A 19,185-nucleotide genomic window follows, 5' to 3' on the forward strand; every position below is an offset into this window, starting at 1 on the left:
AATCGTCGTCCTCTCCCAGTGCTGCCCTTCCCCGTCGCCTGCCACCCTTCCACGTCGCTGGTCGCTGTCGTGCACTACAAGTAGGGTTAAATTTTAGTATTTTTTTTTTCAATTCTAGTGATTATAATTGATTGTTTGTTAGTAGATTATTGTTTTTGTTTGTTGGGTTGTGTTATTCAATTGTTAATTTGATTTGATTATTGTTAGTTAGGTATAGATAATTGAAGATTTTTATTTTAGGGTTTTTTTAAAAAGAAATTGGGCATTTTTAAATTGGGCATTGTTAGTCAGTGAAGAATTAGCATTTTTGTATTTTAGGACTAGTTTAAACTTGAGAATATGTAATTTGAGGTTGAATTGGGATTTTTTTGGATTTGATTTTAGGACTAGTTAGTAAAGTGTTAATAATTTGAAGTTAGAAATTAGTAATTGAAGTGTAATGAGTAGATGATGAATGTTTGAGTGTCATGAATTTAGATGATGAATGTTTGAATGTCATGAACTTAGAAATTGAACTTGAACTTAGAATTTGAACTTGAACTTGAACTTGAACTTAGAACTTGAACTTGAAATTAGAACTTGAACTTGAATTTAGAACTTGAAGTTGAACTTAGAATTTGAACGTGAACTTAGAACTAGAGCTTGAAATTAGAATTTGAACTTAGAATTTGAAGTTAAACTTAGAACTTGAACTTGAAATTAGAACTTGAACTTAGAACTTGAACTTAGAACTTGAACTTGAACTTAGAATTTGAACTTGAACTTTGAACTTGAACTTGAACTTGAACTTAGAATTTGAACTTGAACTTGAAATTAGAACTTGAACTTGAATTTAGAACTTGAACTTAGAATTTGAAGTTGAACTTAGAATTTGAACGTAAACTTAGAACTTGAACTTGAATTTAGAACATGAACTTGAACTTAGAATTTGAACTTGAACTTGAAATTAGAACTTGAACTTGAACTTGAACTTGAACTTGAACTTAGAACTTGAAATTAGAATTAGAACTTGAACTTGAATTTAGAACATGAACTTAGAATTTGAAGTTGAACTTAGAGTTGAACTTGAAATTAAAACTTGAACTTGGAACTAATTAGCTTGAATATATAACTAATTAAGTTTAGAAATTAGATATGAACTTGAATTGAAAACTTGAACTTATTAAAACTTGAATATATATATATATATATATAACTAATATTCTTGGATTTGAAGTTTATATTTAACTAATTTTAGAACTTTTCGTGCTAGGCAACTGAGGAAGCTCAACATCTAAAAAACAAGACTATATTGCTTCTTTCATCAAAGTAGGAGATAAGGTTGGTGCTTCTAAATTTCTAAAGTTCAAGTACAATTGTTTTCAATAATGTTTTTGTGTCCATCTAGTATTGATACTTAGCTTTAATTCTAGTATAATTTTTTTGTGTCCATCGATTGTTTGTTTAGCATAAGTACCAACACTAGTTGATCCTATTGATGACAAAATTGATTTTCTTGTAAGATCGATTTGTGTCCATCTAGTGTTGACACTTGACTTTAAATTTAGAAATAATATATTTGTTAAGCATAAAGTACCAACACTAGTCGATCCTATTGATTACAAAATTGATTTTCTTGCAAGATCGATTTGTGTCCATCTAGTGTTGACAGTTAGCTTTAAATTAGAAATAATATATTTGTTAAGCATAAGTACCAACATTAGTTGATCCTATTGATGACAAAATTGCAGGAGAGATAGAACAATTGCACGAGAGATGCAAAGAAGGTTGGAACAATTGCACGAGAGATGGTAAGTTCTAATTCAAACTTTTAAATAAATAATTAGTTGATTCATATATATCGTTATAAATTTCAGTTTTTATTTATAGGAAAAAGAATTGGGACGCACTCCCATTGAACTAAAGGTTTTTAAGAAGACTCATGTCAGGAAGAAAGAAAATGAGTCGGATCCGAATGTGTGGGTGGAGGAAAGGGCTGAACGAACTTTTGTAAGTTATTTAATATGAATAATATATATTAATAGTGAATATATTTATGATACATATATATATTGATGTCAATTTTTATATTTAATATGCAGAATGACTTTCATCAATACGTCGCTGAGAATCTAGATAGTTCGGTCCAATTGACACCTGAACTATCCACCCAGATTTGGAAAGAAAAAGTGGTAGGGGGGACATACAAGGGTAGATGCTATGGTCTAGGCTCTCAAAACGATGTTAGACGACTTCAGTCATGCTTAGAAGGTATTGGATCGTCACGTCAAGCCGAGGCAATTGACGATGTTCAGATTGCTGCTATGTTGGATCAAATAGCTAAACTAACAGCGGCACTAGCAGAGTCGGAGCGGAGAAGAGTAGCTGAACAAGAAAGCATGAGTGAGACCGTTCAGCAAATCAAAGAACAAGTGATGAACCTCGCTTTCGACCTACTACTTCGGCTCTCGATGACACCGATGGCGAGAGTGATGAGGATGATTATGTAGATCTCACTCCATAGTTTAGATCTCTGGACATTTATGAACTTTTTGAAATTTTGAAACGAATTTAGAAAGACTCTATAAGTCTTTAATTTATGATTTAGATACTTTTGAATGTTATTTTAAGTTTGTTGTTTTATGTTTTGTTTAGATTGTTTATCATTGTGTGTGTTTGATTAGGCTGAATAGTATAGAATTGAATTGCATTTGCAGGTGGGCAGCAGAAACTGTCAACTGCTGCTGTAAAAAATTATTGCAAAAAAAGCGACGAACAACGTGGTTTAGTCCGTCGCTCTTCTGGGTTTTAATTTTTTTAAAAACCCATAAAAGCGACGGACAGCGTGGTATAGTCCGTCACGTTTCTGGGATTTTCAAAAATAAAATTTCCAGAAAAGCGATAGACTTCGTCGCCTTTTAGAAATAAAAAAAATTAAAATTAAAATAAAGGGACGCAGTCCGTCGCTTTTTCAAAAGCATCGGGTTAAAAAGCGACGAAGGTGACTGCATCGCTTTTCCATCAATTTTGACCAAAAAAGTGATGCAGTCCGTCGCTTTTGGCTGTCGTTTTTTGACAATTTTTTAGTAGTGATTATGCGGTGGGTGTCGGATTGACCGATGATGCCTACCAATATGTTTGTTTGTACTGATACTACTCTTCCTATGTCTTTTTGACATAGTCTGGATGCAGGTTGGTGATGTTTCATTAGGTGAAGATGAAGAAATTCTCCAGTAGCTTCTATTCTTCCTTCCACATGGTGGGAACTGTGTATTTTATTTATCTTGTCCAGTTGTACTCTTAGTAGCTCTTGTACCTGTTTAGACTAGATCCTTGGGAGTTGTTAAATTACTTTACAAGTTTTTAACTAAAAGTGTATCTAAGGATATTATTTTTAAAATCATATTATTATATTTATCTCTATTTTCTTTAAATTTTCCGCATGTTTAACTATTGGGATATGATGGTTCTTCTACTTAGGTGTTAGAGTAAGTGCCCACACAGCCCGGTGGATTGGGTCGTGACAAATTGGTATCAGATCCTAGGTTACCGATCTCCCAATACAAGAGCAAAATGGACTAGACTCTTGTGGATTGGTGTGTTGACGTCCACATCTAATCCTTAAGAAGCTAGGAAGCATTCTAGGAAGTTGCCCCCACTTATTCTCTCATTTCGTGCGAGTGTCACTTGTGTTATGAGTAGAGTCCAATTGGTATCTCAACGAAGTAAACTAGACGTCATTGATACGACTGAAGGGACACCAACAAGTTAATTGGAATTGGGAAGGTTCCAATTGGTATCTATCATTAAGGGATGAAAAAGGCATGGATGACCAGTAATGGTCATCTATGGAATGAACTAACTAATAAATTGAATTTGTCTGTGCGTTGTGTCTTGGAATCTATGAATGTGTGCTTCTTGTTGATTGAATTAACTGTGAATGTTAAGTTGAACTTGTTGAATGTGATGATGCAATTACGTGTACTATAAATGTGTGTTTGAACCTTATTATGTGCAATGTGTTGGCCAATTGGTTTAAATTATGCAATTTGTAAATGTCTGGGTGTATCATGTGGATGTATGGGTGTGGTGCTAAATTAATAAGAATGGGTTGGTTTGTGTATTGTGGGATTGACTCAGGGTAGACAATGATCTTTCTAGTATGAGAAGTATTCTAAAATTGCCGGGTAAAACTGGGGACCTTTGGAAAAAATTTGGAAAAGCGAAAAACCCTAGAAAATTTTTGGCCAAGTTTTGTTTCTGTTGTGACCGGTGGAGCGGGATTATTCCCACCAGGGCGGGACTGTCAAAGCGGGATTTGGCGGGATGAGGCGAGGCAGAACCTCAGCCTGCCTCCCCTATTTTTCTAAACTGTCTGATAAGACCCAAGATGATATTCGAACAAACCCGACGACCCCAAACAGTGTTCAGCAACAAAAGTATATAGATCATAACACGTTAAGATTAAATATGAAGCTACATCAGACAACAAAAACTAACATTCGTGTGCTACAAAAACTTAAGAGAGTCGAAATGATAAAACAAGTTGTCTCGAAATTTACAAGCCAAAGGGGTGAAACAACAAACCAACTCAAGAACCCTGCGACCGAGAGGTGTTGGTGTTGGAATCTAACTCCTCTGAGGGAACCTGGCCGGTCATGGCCTCCTCCAGACTCGAAAACTGAACGAAATCCCCCTTCTCCACTATGGGAATCTCCTGCCCGAGAGCGATGTAGGTAAACATGATCTTCATTGTCTTCCAGAGCTGAACCAACAGACGGTCCCTAACGAGGTTCTTCCTCCTCTCATGGCGTAGCTCGCGTCGGAGCATCTCAAGCTCTAGGGCAGTGCTGCGGGGAATCGGAACGGTGGGGTGGTAGGGCACCCCATATTCATCCGCACAGCTGCCAAGTCCTCCTCTACCTGTGACGCTGAAAGTGGGGTACGAGTGTCGTCGCCTCCCTCTTCGTCCGACCCTGTTGCCGCCTGACTGCTGCTAGCCCTATGGGTCCTCATCATCTTGCTCCTGGACGTGGAACCCTGTCTAACAAAAAGAGGGTGGAAAGGGGGATCCATGGGAAGTACCTCATCAATGTCGAGGAGCGGCACTCCTGCCCGCTTGCACATCGCGGTGATAAGTCCAGGCAGGAAAAATGCTTTCTTGTTACCCCAGTAGAACATCTTCCATTCTGAAATAATCTGCTCCCCTACATTCAACTCAATGCCCTGCACCGCGCATGCCACCACCAAGGCTCGAGGGAACGTCACGTCTGTGCAGTTGCCCGACGGGCGGACCCTCCTAGTCACCAAATGTAGCCATCTCTTAGCATCGAGTGACCAGTCAGCACTAGTAATACCCTCAACAGAAAGCCAATAGACTCTGTCCGGACGTGTAGGCTCCACCAGAGTGTCCCTCAGCCATTTTAAATCCATCTCTCTCAGTTTGGCCTCGTACTCAGCGTTCGAGACCTCTGGCAACTCTAGTACTTCATTTAGGTTGTGGCATTCAGAGAGATATCAACCCCTCGAATGCGAATGATGGGGCTAGGGTCGTTCCGGTAGACGGTGGACATGATAGCATAGAACTCCCACACCCAATCAGCTCGTGCGACAGGGGGAGTCTCGATCCTCGGAACCCATCCAAACTCCATAAGGCGAGTATAAAGGGCATGCGCCTTCTCCTCTAGATTCACTAAGTGGAAGCCCCTCTCACAGCAAAGCTTAGTGTTCTAGAAGTCATGGAACTCTCTCAACTAGTGGCGTCGGGAAATCGGATGAAGGGCAAATTCTCCTCATTTAGACCTGCCATTAGATAAGTCTGCAAGTGATGTAAAATATAAGTTAGAACATGATGGAAATAGATAGTGCAAGGGTTGAATGAGAAGAAAGGAAATTCTGAGTTAAGGGATGCAGGCCACTGGTCTAGCATATCCTACCACAACGGCCAAAATCCCTCCAGGAAGGGATTATGGAGGCTGCCACAGCAGGATGAAGGCCGCCACAACAACCTTTATCTGGGACAAACAACATACGCGGTTATGGCATCTCTTCATCCTCAAACCCTCATTTTCGACAGAATTTCAGCAGATCAGAGTATGTAAACTACCCTAGAACTTAAATATGCAATTATTTTCGCAAAATAATCCCTAAAGGATGTCCAAATTTGAGTTTATGCTAAGAAGACCCTTCAACTTACCCAACCCATTTTTGTATCGATTTAACCATAGTTTTATGAAATACTTATGCCCACGACGTTGTGAATACGTTGGAGACGTAAGGGAAGTACCCATGCTACGTTATCCTAACAAATAAAGCAACCTAGTTCATTTTCGAAAACTACCCAGAAAACTGCTCTAAATCAATCAGTTATCGTCATGCATTCGTAATTAAGAATGTAATGAAGTAAAAAGAGTAAGGAGCATCAGTATTACCTGGATTTGACGTTCAGAACTAGGGAATTGAGAGAGTTTTTGTGAGGAGAAAGGGGAGAAATTCAGAAACTATTCCTCATTCCCCATATACTGTTTCCCGATCTCCCGCCCCAACGGGAGATCCTTGCCACAGCGGCCCCACCTCAGCGGGAGGGCTCCTGCCCAGGTGGGCCAGATTGTGTAGTTTAAAATGCTTTTATTTCTTCGTGTGTTGCCGCATTCTTCACTTAGCTAGTCTTCGAGCATAGTACTTTTATTATGTCAATAAACTAAAAAGTCACCATTCGTTGTGATTCCGTAGTGGACCAAGTATTTAATTTTGAAGTAAATCAAAATGGGGCGTGTGATGTCCCGTGCACTAGTCGTTCGGGGACGAACAAGGGGTAAATTGGTATCTATTGTAACGACCCGAACCGTCGTTATTTAGGAAAAACAAAAATTTGGGAAAATCTGGGCCATTGTCCCGCCATAGCGGGCCAGATGCCACTAGGGCGGCGGCGCCAAGGCGGGGTAAGCTGGCGCCAGGGCGGGATAGGAGAGGCAGAACATTAATTACGTGAAATCCTATTTTCTCCTTCTTCCTAAAATACCTAAATAAGTCGTAAAACACCTTAGAAATCCCCAAAAAGCTTCTGCAAGCTTGGAAAGAAGGGAGAGAGAGATTTCTAGCGTGATGATGGTGATATCTTGCGGATTCTTGGCCAAAATCACCGTCATAAAGCCCGAAAAATAGGGATCGAAGTCAATAACTCCGTGCAGCTTCTTGGCGCCCAGGTAGACTAGGTTTTATGAATTTAGTAGTTTAAATTTATGCTCACTGCGTAATGTATGTAAATCAATGGTACGATTCATGCGTAGGACTTCGTGTACCGAGTGAATTCCATGGGTAATCCCTATAAATCAAAATATGTGGGTTTATGCCTTGAGAAGAGAAATTGATGAATCTTGCTAGATCTTCTAGGATTGCCATCGTGAATAGAATTTGTTCAAGAATAAGAGGATGAAACCATGAATTGAACTAGATTTATGAAAGTATGCTAGATCATGAATGATAGTGATTGACTTTGGGACCTTATGGTGAATTATGATTAAAACCTAGAAAGAAGCCTTAGATGATGAACTAGGGCTAAGTATGGTCGAGGTAATGTTTATATGATAGGTATTGATGAATAATTCATAGGTGATGGTTGTGATTCTATGATTGTGTTGTGTATGTTTGTTCTTGCTTCATGATGATACATGTATGTATATGAATGTTGCATTGTTGATCACACTTGTTGTAAATGAGATGGATAAATTATGGGTTCTTTGAAATCATGACTTAAATGTATGATCTTGAAGATATACTTGTGATTGTGGTGTGTTGAATGGATCGGTTGCCATGTTCCGGCATAACTAACTTGGATCGATTGCCACGTTCTGACATAACTAACTTGGATCGGTTTCCACGTTCCAGCATAACTATGGATCGGTTGCCACGTTCCGGCATAATTATTAGATCGGGTACCACGTTCCAGTATGTTAACAGTTTGGGTTTGGGTTTGGGTTTCATGAAAGGACCAATGGTTTGATATAAACTGTGTATCTTGATAAAGGTGAAACGGTACTTTGTTCGTAATGATAAGTGATATGGTGATTTTCCGAAGTAGGTAAATGTTATGACGACTTATGTTTCATTGTTCTTTGTGTTGAGTGAACTGGTTGCGTATAGTGGAAGGGCAAGGTGTTCAAGGGGCGAGTAATGGATAGCAAAGGTTGTTCGTGTGTTGTAATGTGACGGGGAAGTAAGGGCACGACGTGAGTGGTTAGTTGGAATGCTAGCAGGTGTAATTGCGGATTCATTAATGTGTTACAATGGTTAGGCTATGATCAAGAACCTGGTAAGTAGGTGGATCGAGAAGGTGGCTAGTAATTAGAGTACTGGTGTAACTTGGAGGTATTTTAAGAGAGGGAAAAGGTGGAGGAACGAGGAGTTTATTGCATAATTGTACTAGTTGTTTCCTTATATTATGTGGTGGGCGTCGGGTTGACCGATATGCCTACCAGTATGTGTGTTTGTACTGATACTACTCTTGCTATGTCTTTTTGACATAGTCTGGATGCAGGTTGGTGATGTTTCATTAGGTGAAGACAAAGAAATTCTCCAGCAGCTTCTATTCTTCCTTCCACATGGTGGGAGTTGTGTCTTTTATTTATCTTGTCCAGTTGTATTCTTAGTAGCTCTTGAACCTGTTTAGACTAGATCCTTGGCAGTTGTTAAATTACTTTACAAGATTTAACTAAAAGTGTGTCTAAGGATATTATTTTTAAAATCATATTATTATATTTATCTCTGTTTTCTTTAAATTTTTCGCATGTTTAACTATTGGGATATGAGGGTTCTCCTACATAGGTGTTAGAGTGGGTGCCTGCACGGTCCGGTAGGTTGGGTCATGACAACCATTTAGACATAATATTACAAATGAGAATGCTTAAATAATGCAAAAATATAACAACTAAAAAAAAGTTGAGTTATCAGCCATAAACTTTTTTAACATTTGCATGAATTAAAAAAGATTGATTGTCCATAAAAAAATAACTTGAAGTATTTTTAGGAGTTGCATATGGAGGTTATCGATTGAAATGGTGTGAAGTACGCATTATTACATTAGCTTAGTAGCTTACTGCTCTTTTGTGATATTGATAACTTTTTGTTGTTATTATTAGCTACTGATGGGGTAGAGATTGTGATATTTTTGTTGAGTTAAAGTGGATTGATCGTAATGACAACCTTAACGGCTTATCGATTGATTATGACTCGTTCTTGCAGCCTTCTGGATTCCTGCATTTGATGTGTTACGATCATTTGATTAAACTTCAAAGAGAAACCTTAAAGCTTTTGTTTGAAAGGTGTGTTAAGGATTTAATTCTTCTTTTGACATGATTCTGATGGGCTAAGCTTATTATGCATGTATATTATCATTATTTTCCTTCTTGTTATCACATTGGGTTGGCTATTAGAATATGATATAGTTTCTATTTGTAGTAGTATATTCCTGACTCAGGGACCTAGAGAGCATGTTATACTCGGTTCATTATTTTGTAGTGACACCCCCTCTGTCTGGGGACACTACATTCATGTATGCGGGTCTTGAGCGATGATCAAATAGACGTGCCGAGTAGCACAACCATCTATTGACTACTTTCTTTCCGGCCCCAAGGGTTGTTAGAGATCAAGTGGCTAGGTGGCCTTGACGGCTCAAACATGACTTGTGTGATAGCTAGTTATACTTTATATGAATTGTTGAGAATAATTGTTTTCTTTGTAGAGTTATTGGCTAAAGCCTTGCCAGCCGAGGATTTACTTTTAAGTCGAGATATACTTATTTGTTTTCTTGATCGTATACGATTGCTAGGCCCCACTAACAAATGGTTTAACAAGAGCATATTAGACCTAAGTTTTGACATTACTAATGACAGATGACAGATCCATCTTACTAATGTTTGGGGCGTGACAATTAATGGGTTAATCATTTAGAAAGTTACAAAGTTTGGCATTGAGTTGACATTGTGAGAATAATGATATAATATTATGCAAGTATAATGTATAAAATATTACTGCTAACAAAAAGGAATGTTGACTTTGACTTGTGACTTTGTTTATGCTATATGGTGAAGCACTACAATTCTGCTGGCACAGCTAATCACATAGATTCAATACAAATAGGCAGTGGCCATGTGCATTCTAATATGTTTCAAGCGTAAAACTTGAGAAAATTATCTATTATTATAAAGATTGATTTGGTCAAAATTAGCCTCTAATAACAACTAGCATTGTATTTAATACAAAGAAGTATCACTACAAAAAAACAAAGATTTTTTCAATAGTAAATCAGTGGAAAATTTGAGCTATAGAATATGATTTTTTTGTATATTTTTCATCAAATCGGATCACTAGGAAAATGCATGTTGAAAATATATTATCATTGAAATAGTGAAAAAAAATTCAAATTTTTTCATATAAAAACATTACTCTCTTTTTTTTCTCACTAATTTAATCAAACCATCTCTGAGAATAACCAATGAACATTTTTCAACAGAAAATTCAGCGAGAAAAAAGTGATTTTTTAATAATGTGCAGAAACCATCAGTTTATGACCACCATATTTTGACTCGTGACCCTTATTAAATATAAGTCATCTAAATATTGAAAAATGAATAGTTTTTAATAGCAAGGATAAATAGACATAACAGGTAAATTATTCATTGGTATTATAAACTGGACAAGTATTATTGGACATTCTAAAATAGTATAGTGGACAAGTAAAGATGGACGGAAGGAGTAGTATAAAACAATATTTATATTATCAGTATAATTTAATTAACTTGCAACAGTAAATTACTTACTTATTTTAGGGTTTCTTATTTAACTCATAATTATGAGAAGTTACTTGTTTTATATTCTAGATTATCAATTCGACTTATTATGAGTAGTTATGTATTTGGTTACTAATTCTACTTATTATAAATCTTATAAATAATATATAGATGATATGTATGGAAGCTTACTATATTATTGCTCTTATTTTTCTTAATATAAATATTTTTTTTATTATTGGTGTAATGATATTCATATTTTATGCTATCATGTTTTTCAGGTTGTTGTAATTTTTTTGAAAATAAATAAATAAATAAATAAAACAACTCTCATAGAAAATGACATTGGCATAAATAGTTTTTTAGATATTCGAAAATATATTTAACTGTTCTTACTTGTAACTACTGCAGTATACAACTACATTGCCAGAAAAAGGTGGTTTAATAGTTTTTTTATAAACTTACCATTTACCAACATGAAGATCTTTCTGAATGTCATTAATCTTGAATCTAATATGAAAAAACATTCAAAGTAATTGAAGAGTTTATTGCATTCCAAATGATTGATTGCTGTCATCCAGAAAGTAAAAAAGTTGGTATTTGGATCATGTGACAATTTTGTCAAAAAATTTAATCTATTAAAAGAAGTCACACTTTTATTTATATAATTATGTCAAAATAATATGTCATCTCATGTGGAAGCCTGATTCTTTTATATGTAAGCTAAGCATATAAAAAATCTTTTAAATAATGAATTGTAGTGAGACTCAAACGCAACACCTCTCTGCTTGACACCATGATAAATTGTGTTACTAAATTCCATTGTGTGACCATCCTAGTGAAACAATTCAATAACACCGACTAATTCAAATTCATACCACGCCGCATAAAATTGAGATATTCCTTGGACGTCATTCATAAGGATCACCACCAAATTCCCAAAGTGGATGGAGCTAGCTCATGAAAAGTGTTTGAAGTCCTGAATAAATTCATACTTTATATTGGACAACCTGATATCCTTTGTATTTTAAGTGTTGCAACGCATTCATCTCATCTAAAAATTTAAAAGTGAGTATAATTTCTCTTATTTTATGGCCAATTAGCATGTAAAAAAGTAAATTGATTTATGTAATTCACTTTCACTATAACTTTATTTTATTTTTAAAATCTGATCCGAAATAAGTTCTAAATATTTGCAATATATATATCATTGGGGATAGGCTTGACACTTATATATTATGTTTATTCATCAAAATGAGAAATGTAAAATTAAAATATTTTTCTAATATAAAAATATTTTTTTAAAAAAAATGGACTAAAAAAATATATCATATAAACAGGGGTAAAGTACTAACTCTTTCAATTACAACATCCCTAATGATATGTTCAACTAGGGGTGTACGTGACTGAGTTGGTTCGGATTTTTCAAATATCAAATTAAATCATTTGTGTAAAATAATTAAATTTATAAACCAAATCAAACTAATAAAATTTGGATTTTTTCGGATTTTTCAACCTCGGGTTGGTTCGGGTTTTCAAATACCAAACCAAACCATTGTGTCAAATTTTTAAATTTATAAATCAAACCAAACTAATAATCCTCGGATTTTTTCAAATTTTTTTATTTTTTCAGTAAAGTTTGCATACAAACATATAATTAACTTGTGCTCCAAATATTTCTTTCGTCCAACCAAAATACAATTATCTAAGGTGTTTCTTAAGAAAATAACACAAAATATGAGATGAGTACGGATGACACTAAAATATTCAATAAAAAATAATAATGAAATCATCATATAAAATAAATATTGCAAAGTTATAATGAAAATGATCATAATTTAAAAGTACTAAATCATGTTAAAATAAGTTTAATAAGTATTAGTTACATTACTAAATATTTAAGGAAAATTAAAATTATATTATATATTTTAATTGTCTAAACCAATGTAAAACTAAAGAACAAATATTCAATATTATTGTCATTCTTAGTGTTGAATTGATTTTCTTTTTGCATTAATATTAATTTGATTTTGATTTAAGTTTTATTATAATTATCAACATCTATGAACTATAATCTTTATTGGACCATTCCGAATTCTAAGTTTTAAACTTGAAATAATATATTAAAAGATAAAAACTATGAAATAGTATAAGAAATATTTTAAAATTATATCAAAGTAAATATTTTTATGTATAAAATAAAATTTTAAAATTACATATATAATGCCGGGTTGGTTTTTTTTAGTTAAAACCAAACCAACCCAAATAGTCGTTTTTTTTTCCAATACCAAACCACTAGTCGGATTTTTTTTCCGATTTGACTCAATTTGCGGTTTGGTTCAATTTTTAGTTCGATTTTGTACACCCCTAAGTTCAAGACTATAAAATATACAAAATAGAAGGCGTCATTCTGGTCTGAAGTTTGTCACTTATATTATCAAATTTAGGGAAAAGAGCATGGTATGTTTTTTAACTTTGTGATTTAAAATTGATATACGTTTTGTTATAGAAGTGGCTAATATATATTTTTATCATTACAAAAAATGGCTCTTATATATCCTTATCATTATAAGAATGGCTCTCATATATATATATATATATATATATATATATATTACCATTTTTAAAAATGAAAACATTAATTTTAAATTTACTTTTTTGATTTTTTTATTCAAAAAAATTCCATATAAGGGTATATGTGTTCCTTCTAGCAAAGTCAAGAGTATATTTGATTTTTCTCTTACAAGCTTTTTGTTTTACTTCTTTTATTCAATGGCTAATTTGAGTTTTATATATATATTTCTCTTATAGTTCTATTTGCTTGTCATTATCTGAGTAACTTATTCTTATCTAATTTTTTTTTCATTTTAAGTGTTAAAATATTAGATTTTTTAAAAAAAAATATGTATGGAATAGGAGCTATATTGTAATTTTGTTTTTGTATTTATAAAAAAATTTGGGTATCCATGATAAATTTTACAAGAAAATGAATCAAAAAATAAATTTAGCCATCAAAATAATGAATTCAAAAATATTTTTAAAAAATACAAAAAGTTAATCTAAAATTATTATTTTTTCACTGTTGTTAGACTAAAAGGGTATACCTGACCATTTGTGTAACAGTAAAAATATATATAAACCTCTTTTATAACGAGAGATATATTAGCTCTAAATCACAAATTTGTTATGGGTATATCATGTCGTTTTCCCTCTATTTTGAGGATGCATGTGAGTTGACTTTGAAAAATTAGAAGAAGAAAAAAAAAACAAAGGTAGGAGAAAGATAGAGTAGAGAAATTCTTGTTGACCACTTCAAACTTTGAACTGCCTTCATTTGAGGGAGATAACATCCAAATCCAGCAATGCATGTAATCATATAGTATAAAGTTGTACATACTATAATTGACAGTTCATCAATTAGTAATAATTAATTTGAATATGAGCATATTGTAGTTTAATATTGTTACACGATAGTACATGTCTCTAAGTTACAAAATTATTTTTCTTGTCTAAACTCAACTATATAAATAAGTTTACAACTTCTCCATTATACACACAATTAAAATAAATAATATACTTGCTAGCCTAAGTTTATAGTTTTTCTACTATGTCTGCAAAATCAGCCGTAATTGGAACTCCGGCGGCGGGAGAATGGACCACCGGATTATGTGGTTGTTTTGATGATGCATCGAACTGTAAGAACCCAAATTTTTTCAAAATCAAATATTGGTGATTTTTCTGAATTTTAATCGGTTAGTTTTTGAGTATTTACAGGTTGTGTCACTTGTTGCTGTCCTTGTGTTACCTTTGGAAGAAATGTTGAGATAATTGATCAAGGAACTACTTGTAAGTTATTGTATTTTTAGTTTTCATAATTTTCCTTTAATGGTTTGTGGCAATATAGCTGAGGCTGAGGGACTCTTGGAAACAGTTTCTCTATCTCAATCGGCAAGGGCGGACTCAGGGGCCTATCTAGAGGGGGTGTACGTGGACCTATACTTCCCTCTCTAGATCACATATAATAGTTCTATATTTTAAAAAAATATTTAAATATAGATGTGTGAACCCCACGTTCAAAGTATCATATAATAATACAATGATGATTGGGTGCACCTCTCTAAGTGAGGATACAAATTTAAGTCTTATATCTATCTTGTCCTTTTGAGTAACACTTCTCCAAGTGGTTATCAGTTACACTTTTGATGTTTTAACTAATTTTTCTTTTTTATTTTTCCTTTAATCTTTCAAAAAATCTAAGTGTGTTATATTGAAAGTTCCTAAAAAATTTAGAACTGTAAAATCTTTATATAATTAAATCAAATGTGTATATTAAAATTTAAAACTAGCTAGTAGTATTATATATTTTGGACATATAATATATTTTTAAATTTTAATGGCTCATATTAAGCACCTAAAAGTCAAACTGGTAAAATTTATACTTAAGATGCATTTTTTTGTAATCATGCACTCATCTTGCCCAAATTCTGAATACACCTCTCTGCGGACCCATCCTATATTAAGGGGTGTCGATATAAGAATCTGGAAAAAATGAGAACATAGGTTCAAATAAAATTAATGACACAACTTGAACAAGTGAGCTTCCTTTGCTCGTTGGTTTACTCTCAAGTGTCGCCGAGTTTGATCCTCAGCAAGCCCTAATTTGGGTTTTATTTTTTGGGGGCTTTTTAGATAAAAGTAATGTTGTAGAGATTCAAACGGTATTGGACACAATGATAAGTTGTACTGTTTTATACTTTAAATAGTTTTTATTAATATAATGTTGTTATATCAATAATTTATTTTTGAATATCGACACGTACAAAATTCTGTGTATGTTACTGTCCATGAGATAGTGATAAGATCTGCATACATTCTATTGGGTATGTTGTGGCGTCGTGACAATATGTATATTCATTAATGACTACATGATAATTTTGCAGCTTGTGTTCATGCTGGTGTAATATACTATTGTTTGGCTCATGTTGGTTGGGCTTGTATCTACACATGCACATATCGTACAAAATTGAGAGCTTTCTTTAGCTTGCCAGAAGACCCTTGTGGAGATTGCTTTGTCCATTGCTGCTGTCTTCCTTGTGCTGTTTGCCAAGAATACAGAGAACTCAAAAACCGCGGTTATGACCCCTCCCTAGGTATAATACATATATTATCATTTTATAACTTTTTTATAGTGAAATGTTGGGATCGAAATAAGACGTTATACAACTTGAATATTCAGATCCATCTAATGTCACATAATTAATTAATAAAGTGTTTTATTTTGTTTTTTTCTCTTAATTTTATGTTCTTTCTTTCCAAATTTATGTGACACATTATTTTTAGTCCATCTCTAAAAGAATGTCACATTTCTTTAATTGAAAACCATTTAACTTTAAAATTACTCCCTCTATTTCATATTAGCTAGATTTTGAGGCTCTTTTCATTGTTTAAGTTAATTGAATTGTGCAAAGTTTAAGATGAATGTTTGAAATTTTTCTTTCATTTATTGAAGTTCTATATTTTCTAGGAGATAAATTACACTAGTTACAAAGTTATATTTATGATTTCACAAAGAATAATAATGGAAATTATGTCCTTGAATATTTTTCTTAAGGGTAATGCTAAATGGCCAGAAAATTTGGCCAGAAATTTTAAAAAACTATAATATTTTTTTTTATTTTAAAATAAATTGATCTTTTTTCCATTTTTTAGTTAAAAAGTATTAAAGTTAAAAGGGTAAAAATGTTTAAAAAGGTAAAATACCATTCTGGCCAAAATAATTTTTCTTTTTTCCTTAATATGTGTGTGTATTCGGTTAATATGAAATAGAAGTAGTACCTCTTTTTTATCTTTCATGAAATGATTTATCGTCACACAAATGATCAAGTGAGTGTTTTAAATCACAAATTTCAAAAAAAAATTGTGTCAAGTCAAATGATATGTCAGATAAATTGAGTGATTATAACACATGCATGGTTAAATTGATTTGAATTTGTGATTGTAAAAAGGATGGATGGCTAACGCTCAGAAATGGAGTCAAGCTGGAGTTACTGTGCCTCCCCATATTGCACCAGGAATGAATCGCTAAAACACCTGCAGGCTCATGTGTTCTACTTCCTTATTTATTCTGTTGTTTTGTATCAAGTGAGAAATGTTTGCTTTAATTTCCTTATGAATAGTTGTGAACCTACCTTGTAGCTCTTAAATTTGTTTTCTGCTATAAATAAAGTTTTCTCTTCTTCTTTCTCAAATCAAATTTTCAAGTAGCACATCAAGCTTATTCTTAATACTCCATTTATCCCATTTTATGTGGCACTTTTTGGATTTCGAGATTCAAACAAGTCTATTTTTTACCGTAAGTTTTTCATAGACTTTTTAAACATTTTGAATTATCAGTTTACAAATATATAATTTCATTTTAAAAAATTTGACGATTCCATGCGCAAATTGTTGATAAACTTAAACTATTTGACTCTCGAAAAACAAAAAATGTCACATAAATTTGGATAAAGGAGTATATAGGAAATCTGAAAGATCAGATTTCTATGAATTCATAGAAAGATAGCCCCCAATTAAAGTTGTCCATCATTTTTTGATGGCTTGTATGAGTCCACCACAAATAATTAAGAGACCAGATACCTTGACAATATTATGAAACACAAAAATAGATACACTTAAAGTAAAGGACAAGGAAGTTTACTTGGAAACCTCCTTAGTCAAGGGATGAATAACCAGAATCTATCTCACAAAATTTAACCAACAACTTCAAAAATCAGAGAGTCAAAATTCAGATTACAAGCTCATGTAACCTAGAAATTAAACTCCTAATCTCTCCCCTTGTAATAACCCTATTACAAAATGAAACAAAGCAAAAATTCTATTGCCCACAACACCAACCAACTCTAGTTGTTATAGATTTCAACAAACTCTTTAAAGCTCAATATGGCCATGAACGCAATAAACTAGATGTAAATGAAATGATCTGAATTCCTTTATAACACAGGAATAAATCTTATAATGTTAGGACTTAAAACACAATTCACAATCAAAACAACTTAAGACACTTTCACTGAAAGCTCTATGAGTTCATTGTTGTTTTCGTGAGTTTATTCTTCTTTTGAGAAAAATATGACTTTTGCTTTTTGGAATCTTGTTATGCAAAAATTAGGTTGTTTCTTGTCAAAGTGTCACGACCCAAAGTATACCCTAAATGTGACATGACGTATAAGATCCCGAGAGGTCCTACACAAGCCACTTGATATACATACAACACAACATAAAAGACAAAAGTAGAAAGTCTCATATCATAAAAGAAGTTGACATAAAATTGGAAGTCTAATCACATCTTGACAAGCCAATCTAATATATCAAAAGAGTGGTTGTAACATAACTCATATACCATGTACAACAACTGAAAACTAAAGACATAAGAAAATATAGTAAAAATGACACGATCCTCGGAACATGAGTACTCACCAAGTCTTCAATAATCAACCAATCAACTAGCCACCAGCGGGAGGAGAAGAATCATCGAATCCTACAATATGAGACAATGAAGGCACAACTATGAATTAGTACATGAAATGTACTAAGTATGAGGAATATGCATTAGAACATGAAACATGATCATAAGGGGATTATGTGTACTAGTTAATCATTAGTGTATTTAGTGTTTTTCAAAATGTATAGTCAAAAACTAGGTAATGTTGGTATGCAATTGATATCGACTGAAAAATTTAGTCAAATCTTAGTATGAAATTGGTATACATTTGGTATCCAACTTATGTCTCAGTGGTAAAATTAAAACAACAGCATGTAATTGAGATTTCAATCGAAATAGCCAACTTAAAACTAGTTAATGTTGTATCTAATTTGTATACATTTGGTATCGAACTAATATCCCATTGGAAAATTTGAAAAAACATGTAATTGAGGTTTCAACCGAATTAGCCAACCTAAAACTAGTTAATGTTGTACCCAATTGGTATACATTTGTTATCTAACTAATATCCAATTGAAAAAATTGAAAATTGAGATTTCAACTAAATTAATCGGCCTAAAACTAGTTAATTTTGTACCCAATTGTATAGATTTGATATCAAACTGATATCCCATTGAAAAAATTGACAAAAAATATGTCATTGATATTTCAACCGAATTAGTCAGCCTAAACCAAGTTAATTTTATATCCAATTGGTATACATTTGATATCCAACGGATATCCCAGGAAAAATTGAAAAATCAACATGTACTTGAGATTTCAACTGAATTAGTCAGCCTAAAACAAATTAACGTTTGGTATCCAATTGCTATCTCATTGGAATTGTAAAACGAACATGTAATTGAGATTTCAACCAAATTAGACAACCTAAAACAAGTTAATGTTGTATCTAATTGGTATCCATTTGGTATCCAACATATA

General features: G+C 33.3%; 2 protein-coding genes across 2 annotated transcripts in view; both read left to right on the forward strand.

Annotated features, from left to right (window-relative positions):
• The window catches only part of LOC125861213 (uncharacterized), a 196,212-nt gene that overhangs the window by 96,096 nt on the left and 80,931 nt on the right, over window positions 1-19,185 (forward strand). The window lies entirely within an intron of this gene.
• LOC125861212 (cell number regulator 2-like) lies at window positions 14,333-16,851 on the forward strand. The gene is made up of 4 exons (XM_049541155.1): window positions 14,333-14,461; window positions 14,541-14,612; window positions 15,707-15,916; window positions 16,772-16,851. Exons 1-4 carry the CDS (start codon window positions 14,374-14,376, stop codon window positions 16,849-16,851), a joined length of 450 nt encoding a protein of 149 aa, XP_049397112.1. The 5' UTR covers window positions 14,333-14,373.

Source organism: Solanum stenotomum, chromosome 4 (assembly GCF_019186545.1).
Source record: "Solanum stenotomum isolate F172 chromosome 4, ASM1918654v1, whole genome shotgun sequence".
In the NCBI taxonomy this organism is placed as follows: Eukaryota; Viridiplantae; Streptophyta; class Magnoliopsida; order Solanales; family Solanaceae; genus Solanum; species Solanum stenotomum.